Source organism: Ctenocephalides felis, unplaced genomic scaffold (genome assembly GCF_003426905.1).
Source record: "Ctenocephalides felis isolate EL2017-DRISC unplaced genomic scaffold, ASM342690v1 CF-g0.4_SCAFFOLD_03573, whole genome shotgun sequence".
In the NCBI taxonomy this organism is placed as follows: Eukaryota; Metazoa; Arthropoda; class Insecta; order Siphonaptera; family Pulicidae; genus Ctenocephalides; species Ctenocephalides felis.
In genome coordinates this window covers 12077471-12086177 of record NW_020539727.1, presented here as the reverse complement: position 1 = coordinate 12086177, position 8707 = coordinate 12077471, and the positions used below count along the sequence as shown (strand labels likewise).

General features: G+C 28.5%; 2 protein-coding genes and 1 pseudogene across 2 annotated transcripts in view; 1 reads left to right on the top strand and 2 right to left on the bottom strand.

The window, feature by feature from the left end:
• The window catches only part of LOC113389432, a 290888-nt gene that overhangs the window by 219106 nt on the left and 63075 nt on the right, over positions 1–8707 (bottom strand). The gene's annotated exons all lie outside the window — the stretch shown is intronic.
• LOC113389528 (zinc finger protein 716-like) lies at positions 6450–6866 on the bottom strand. Its single transcript, XM_026626554.1, has one exon. The coding sequence runs from the start codon at positions 6864–6866 to the stop codon at positions 6450–6452; it is 417 nt and encodes a 138-aa protein (XP_026482339.1).
• Positions 7362–8293, top strand: LOC113389527 (annotated as a pseudogene).

Below are 8707 nucleotides of genomic sequence, written 5' to 3'. Positions count from 1 at the left end.
TATCAAATCAAATAAATTACACATAAATATTAAACACATAGCTTATCAAGGCCGTATCAATTTTAAATACAATGAATGGTAACAGTTGTGGTCAATAGAACGTGGAGTAGGGCCACAAATATATATATATATATAATAGATATATATATATATATAAATACATATATAAAGGAGAAATAATATTTAAAAAAAAATTAAATTACCAATATATAAATTAACATTCCATCGGTCAAAATAACAAAGAAATAAAGAATGTGAATAATGGGAATAAAATATTGTAAAAGAAAAGTTGGAATAATAAATAAATAAATCTAATATATTTAAAATTTATTTATTTTATTGTTTTGTGACAAATTTGGAAAACTATCTAAATAAAAGAGATTTGTATGGCACAGTGCGTTGAGTTCATTGCGCTTATTTATTATTCTATTGTTATAAATAGTCGAAAAAGATCCTTCTATAATTCTTCGTTTAAATAAATTTTGTTTGAATTGCATAAAAAGCACAAGTGGTTAAGATATACTAGATTAAGAAATAAAATAGTAATAAGTAATAAATGAAATAGTAATGGATTATACTAATATAAAAAACTTATTTTAGTTACAATTTAGTAATAATATAATAAATTAAAGAAATGTAATTAAATAAACAGTGATTTTGAAAATATATTACAGGACAAGATTTTAATTGTTTAAGATTCTTTTAGATTTACAGATGCTTCTTCAAAAAATAAATCCTCCTTTTTAAAAAACAAATATTATTTCTCCCCTAGGGTAAGTTATTGTAATCGTCCAAAAATCGAAATTGAAATTTTTTACATTTCTCCACGTTTCAGGGTTTTGAACATTTGGGCATACCTCAGAAAAATGAATGTGTGTGTATGAGTGTGTGTGTATGTATGTATGTATGGATACAATTTTTCGTCTACGTTTTCGGCCGCGCGGATGAACCGATTTGAATGGTTCAAAAAGCATTCGATTTCTATTGATAGGAAGATGTGCTGATTAGTTTTTGGCAAAGGCAGGTCCAGCCGTTTCGAACATACGGAGCAAAGAGTGGGGAAAATAAAACTCGAGTTTTTGAGAGAATAGATAATCCGATTTGAATAATTCAAAAAACATTCATTTCGTAATGATGAGAAGTGGTGATTAGTTTTTAAAAAAGGCAGGTCCAAACGTTTTGGAGATAACAAGCTAAATGTGCAAAAAATTGCAGTTTCGAAAGAACTAAGCATCCGATCTGAATGATTCAAAAAACTTCATGCTTGTGTTTGACGAAACAATTGTTTTAGCAAATGAAAAAGATTATTTTATTATTGAATATCAAACATAATTCGGTTTCAAAATTTTAATTCGATACGGAAAGTTCCAGCAATTTGCCTCAAAGCACGATGCCATACACCACTAATTTTTTAATTAACAATTATACAAACTCTATTCTCATTATAATTAGTGAATAGAAACATTGGTTCGGAACCCATAAAAACGTAAACAAAATTTAAACTCATTGAAATCTCTATAAAATATCTGATAATTTGATGTGGATATGTGTGATGATCATTTCTGTACGCAAAATAGATTTTGAAGCAAAACTTCTTTAGGCGCGACTAGGGTGCAAATCCGTACAAATGCAACGGAAATGCGTTACGCTAGAATTGTACGTCATTCGCTCTCGATGAAATCATTTCAATAAGGGTCGATTGTGATTAGTCGTCGTGTATGTGAATAGATTTCTGTCGTTGTATGATAAATAAACATTTTAAAGTCACATCGTAGTACAAATCCAGATTTAATGAAAGATGTCTGAATCAGAAGAATATTTTACCCTGTTCTTCGAGAATAATAAAACAAATTAAACATTTGTGCCGTGTACTAAACGTAAGTTTATTGATTAAAAAATTATTACTATATTATTCATAGTTTCTATAAATCTTTGAAATTATTAAAATAGAAAAAATATTTTAGACAAAACAGATACAATTGTTCAAAGAATGAGATTATATCGCTAGCAAAAAAGTTAAAAAAAAAATACAAGCAGTCAATGAATGTATGTTAATTTAATTAATTGAAGTTCTTCAAACACAATTACATGACGAATGAAGTTGCGAAAAACAATATTTGTTTAGGCGTTGTTTAACATAATCCACTGTATGAACGAATATTAATGAAGTTATTAATCAACAATTACTTCATTTCTCTAATGAAGGTTCGTTTCTAAGTGCTAATTACAATGACAAACCGATCATGTCATATTTGAAGTATAACTTTAATCACATAATTGCTTTTTAATATTATAAATATTTTTAATGCTATTATAAATATATAATTTATAATTTATCATTGTAATTTAGAGACCCAATTAAATAAAATTTATTTTCTAATTTCAAATTTCAAATTTCGCGTTTGTCCTTCAATGGCCGTCTACAAAAATGTTTACAACTGTTAAAAAAAAATGTCATTCCTTTAAGGCAAAAAACTTGCACGGGACTGTACGCGATGATACACGTTAATAGTTCGTTTCGTTCAAAATAGTGCAAACAAAGAAAAGTCTTAAAAAACCGACAACCAATGTCTATTGAACAAATAAATTAATGTGATTAGAATACACAATTATTAATTTTTAAGTTAATTTAATCTAATATTATTGACAAAACCCACAACAATGGCGGTGCGACAAAGAAAGGTAAATATAACACAACGATGACGTTTCAAGCGCCGCACTGACAGCAAAAAAAAACTAATAAAATTTTGCTAATGGCGAAACTGGATTGTTTATATTTGAAGTTTTACGTAATGTTAAATAGATAAACATAAACATGGCTTTGTAATAGATTTGTTATGATAGTTTGTATAGTAAATTCATTTGTGCCAAAGCAAATTTCTGTTGCTAACCTAAAAGTGTTAAGTGTCAAATTCAACCACCATGGGCTATGAATACACCCTGGTAGTAATAGATTGTTAATATATAATTTATTTATATAAAATGGTACTAACATTTTTTGTATTTTTTGCAGATTGAACAAAAACATGATACAAACAATCATCATAGTTTTAATGCGTCAAATATAAGTGGACGCCCTAAGATACAACGCCAGTTTTTTCTAATTGTATTATGGTTTTTATAGTGATTTATATTTGGTGAGTATTAGATTTTATATAATTACTAGCTAACCCAGCAAATATTGTTTCACATATAAAATATTTGCAAACAATTTTTAGAGAACCCACAAATTGTCAATTCAAACATTTCAAAGAAGTTTTTTGAATTTTCCATTCAAATTTTCAGTTTCATTTAACATTTGACATATGAGCCGCATACAATTGTTCCATTTTAAATTAAAACTGTAAAGTTTCTATGCAGTTTTGAAATAATCTCTCACCTTTCCCACAACCTCTGGATTAGCACGAATATTTCAGGACTAAAACTGGCCAAATCTGTACAGCAGTTTTAGATTTTAGCATACTTAGCATAATACCGGAATGCATTTTCATATATAAGAAGATTTTTAGTTATATAATTTGATGATTAACAAATAATTCACAGGGGTTGTTGTAAAAATATCTTAACAATGAACGCAACTTTACAGGGTTTTAATTTTTTTTTTATTGTGGGGTTAGTATGGATATAGTATTTGGTTTTTAACCCTTTGCTCTCATATCGTGTACTTTTTTCTGAAAGTTTTGATATAGACTGAAATGTATGGATTCAGCAAATTAATGTTTAATTACCAAGTTTATTAACTGGTAATACAATACAAATATATATAATTGATTTTTCCTGGATTTTTTAATTAATTGATAAGGGTTTCTTTTTTGAACAATTAATCCAATAAATAAATAATAAATGGTATTTTAGAGCTATTTTTGTTGTGTTATGAACATGTTCATTCAGGTTTTGGCTAGTTTCTCTGATATAAAAAAGATTGCAATTAGAGCATTAATGTAATATATTAAGTTCCTGAGGCAGCCGGAACCTCATATATATATAGATATATATATATATATATATTCAATAAAAGTTTATAAAATTCTTATAATTCTATACATTTGAAATATTATTTTGTATCATCTTCAGTGGAATGTAAATTGGAATACTCTGAATTATTTTGCATTCTACTGAAGATGACATAAAATAATATGTTGAAATGTATGGAATAAATAATATATATAAATATATTTATATATGTGGTGTGTGTGTGTGTTCTTGGCCATCTATCCAATAATTAAAACAAATTTAATAAAGACAAATGTCTATTATGCTTGCATTAAAAAAATTACAAGACTACAAGCTATATAAATACATATATACAACTTATAAAATTAACAAAAATATAATTATAAATATGAATAAAAACATAAGTGTAAACTTATTTATATTTATATTTATATTTTGTTAATTTATAAGTTTTATATATTTATAAAAGTTGTAGTCTGTAATTATTTAATGCTAGTATAATAAAAAACATTTTTCTTATTAAATTTGTTTGTTTTGATTATTGGATGGGTGTCCAAGAACACTTCATCATATATTTTTCATTATCTGACGAAAAAAAAACCTGATATATATAGATTATATATATATATATATATAATAAATATAATTATATATATATCTATTGTATATGTTTTGTAGAGCTTTGAACAAAGAATCCAAAAAGTAATAAACAAAAAGTTTTTTTTCAATCCAAAACATTACTTTATTACTTTTTGGATTTTTTGTTCAAACCTCTACAAAAGATTTACTGAAAAAAACACTTTATATAAGTTATACAATATATGTAATATATATATATATATATATATATTATATATATATATATATATATATATATATATATATATATTAGGGTGGTCCTTAAAATGGTCATTTTCGAATTTCCTTGCTCCCAGGGGCTCAAATGGTTTCAAATAGATAAAAAACACATTCTCTGAAAGTTTTAGCTCTTAATATTAACGTTAGATAGAGCGCAATTCAATCAAAGTTTGTATGGAAAAGCATGGAAAAATTTTTGAAAGTTAAAAAAAAATGTTTTAGGTATAACTTAGCGACAAATGAATGAGTTTTATTCATTCATTTGTTCACTAAATTACATCTAAAAACCATTTTTTAAATTTTTGAAATTTTTCCATGCTATTTCCATACAAAACTTTGATTGAATTGCGCTCTATCTAAACGTTATATTAAGACTAAAACTTTCAGAGAATTGTTTTTTTCTCTATTGGAACCATTTGACCCCTGGGAGCAAGAAATTCGAAAATGACCATTTTAAGGCCACCCAATATATAATATATATTTACACACAAACACAAATATATATATATATATATATATATATATATATATTTGTGTTTGTGTGTGAATATGATACATACATACCATTTTTGCACAAATTTATTGTTTTCTAAATTTCAATTACACACCATTAGGTAATTCAAGACCTTCACGATTTTCATAATTAATAATATTATTTTTAACTTTAAAAGTAATACATCTGAAAAAATAATAAATGGTACGAACTACCATACAACTGCTTTGACTAAGTAATTTTTTACATCGAGTCTAAAGGCAGTTTCTTGTGGTACTTTTACTACAGCCTTAACAAAAGAATTTTGTAGTCCTGATATATTTTGTTGCTAGTAAACATTGTATTTGTTGAATTATGGGTGTTAGATTACTTTCCCACAATTGAATCCATACAGATTTATTTATGAGATGCTTTTTATCCATACTTAATCTTGATTTACTACCAATGAGTAACCTCTAAATCTAAATTTAAAAGTTTGAGTTCAATTTGTTTTAGTTTCATGATATGTTTATTTGATTTTCAAGTTGACTTGAAATTAAGAATGATTTTGGAGTTATTTTCCTACTCAGTATTATTCTCTTATTACTATGAAGTGCCAAATGTTCCCTCAAATCATTCAATTGAGTACATTCCTTATTGCATATTTCACATTTGCTCTCTGTCATGAATTTTCATGTGTCTTTTCACACTACTTGATTGTTTGAATGCCTTTTTGCATATACTGCAATCATAGGGCTGCTCACTACTGTGAACTGTTTTCGTGTATTCTCAGATTACCTTTAGTTGCAAATGTCCTTTTGCAATAGTGCATTCATGGGGGCGCTGACCACTGTGAATGAGCAAATGTCTCTTCAGATTACTTACTTTGGTGAATGTTTTATTGCACATACTGCATTCATAGGGGCGCTCATTATTGTGAATGAATGTGACTTTCAGACTGTCTCGTAGTCTGAATGTCTTATCACACATACTGCATTCATAGGGGCGCTCACAACTGTGAATTGTTATGTGATATTTTAGATTACCTAATTGGGTATATGTCTTTTTGCATATACTGCATTCATAGGGGCGCTCACCACTATGAATGAACATGTGAATTTTCAGAGCACCTAATTTGGTGAATCTCTTATTGCATATTTCACATTCAAAGGGACATTTTTTCAGAATGTATAATCATGTGTAGTTTTAGCACTTTTGATAGTTTGTAAGTCTTCTTACAGATTCCGCATTTGAAAGGGCGTTCTTTTCTATCACTAGGCTTGTGATTGAAAATATGATCCGTTAACTTATGTGATTCTGCAAATGATTGATTACAAATGTTACATTCATAAGTGAATGTCTCGATTGACTCTTGTTTGACTTCTTCTTCTATAGTCACTTCGGATATCATGAATCTTTCTAAACACGTTTCATCATCCTCAGAACACGACTCAGATTTGATATTGGCATCAAAAACATCTGATTCATCCTCAATTTCGTGTTTAATGTCTTCTGCTGAATATTCTGTTGGTTCAATTTTAATTGCTTGATCATTCATAGACATAATTGTTTCTTCTGACATCTCTCAATATTTTCACTGTGTTTAATCAGTAAATATTTACGAAATAACTGTGTGCTAAACAATAATATAATCTAGTCTAATCACTAATATCATAATTATAAAAGTCAACTTTTCAACTGAATCTACCTGCATTTATTTTTGACATTTGAAGCATAGAGTATGCATTAGAAAGACGAGACATTTTTAAAATTGGCGGGATATTTAACAAGTGGCGCATCTTTTCAACTTCATTATGGTTCTCTATGGTGGAAATGTCAAACAATAAATTTTGGTGAAATCATTATCAAATGTCAAAATTATTGATTAAACTTGATTATTATTATTATTGTTTATCACACAATTGTTTTCGTAAATATCTACTGATTATACGGAGTGAAAATATTTAAAAATGTCAGAAGAAGCAATTATGCCTATGAATGATCAGGCAATCAAAATTGAACCCCCAGAATATTCAGTAGGCAATATAAACAAGAAATCAAAGACGAAATTGATATTGTTAAATCTGAATCATATTCTGAGGATTATGAAACGTGTTTAGATACATTCGTGAGTTCCGAAATGACGATCGAGGAAGAAGTTGAACAGGAGTCTTATGAATGTAACATTTGTAGTCAATCATTTGCAGAATCAGATCATCTAAAAGAGCATATGGTCAATCACGAGCCTAGTGATAGCAAAGAACGCCCTTTCAAATGCGGAATCTGTAATAAGACTTTCAAACTATCAAAAGTGTTAAAAACGCACATGGTTACACATTCTGAAGAACGTCCTTTGAATGTCATATATGCAAAAAGACATTCACCCAATTAGGTAATCTGAAATGTCATATGCTCATTCATAGTGGTGAGCGCCCCCATGAATGCACTATATGCAAAAGGACATTTACAAATTCAAGTAATCTGAAAAAACACGTTACAATTCACAGTGGTGAGCACCCCTATGAATGCAGTATATGCAGCAAGACATTCAGACTATTAGGAAGTCTGAAAGGTCACATGGTCGTTCACAAGGGTGAGCGCAACCATGAGTGCAACATTTGTAATAAGACATTCACACAATTAGGCAATTTGAAACTTCACATGCTTGTTCACACCGGTGAGCGTCCGCACGAATGCCGTATATGCAACAAGACATTCACACAATTGGGTTCTCTGAAAACTCACATGCTCATACACAGTGGAGTGCGCTCACATGAGTGCGGTGTATGCAATAAGACATTTACACATCTAGGTAATTTAAAATGTCACATGCTGATACACAAAGGAGTGAATGCCCATGAATGCAGTATATGCAAAAAGACATTCAGACATCCAGCTAGTCTGAAAAGTCACATGGCGACGCACAATGGAGTACGTGTCCATGAATGCAATGTATGCAAGAAGATTCATACATTCAGGCAGTCTGAGAAGACACAGGCAGATTCATAACAGAAAACATGCTTATAAATGTGAAGAATGCAATGAGGGATTTACTGAATTGAACGATTTCAGGATACACATGGCACTTCACACAAAAGAAATCAATGAAGTATTATAGCAACTATGATTGCTATTCTATTATATTGATTCATATTACTATGTTTAATATTAACATAATCAAATTAGGTACTGTTTAATGAATATAAATTTATAATAAACAATTTTGTAACCAGTACTCTTAAGATAGAACATGAACAGAAAACATTTGCAATAAGCATATATTGTAAAACTTCTTTCAAATACTGTGATAGATTTTTTCTTATTAAAAACTCCCTGGCTATGGAGAATGTTACTAAAGAATTAAGATATGCACCTAAGATTATTCGAGTAGTCTAACAGCATTAATATAACTGTATTTATTTA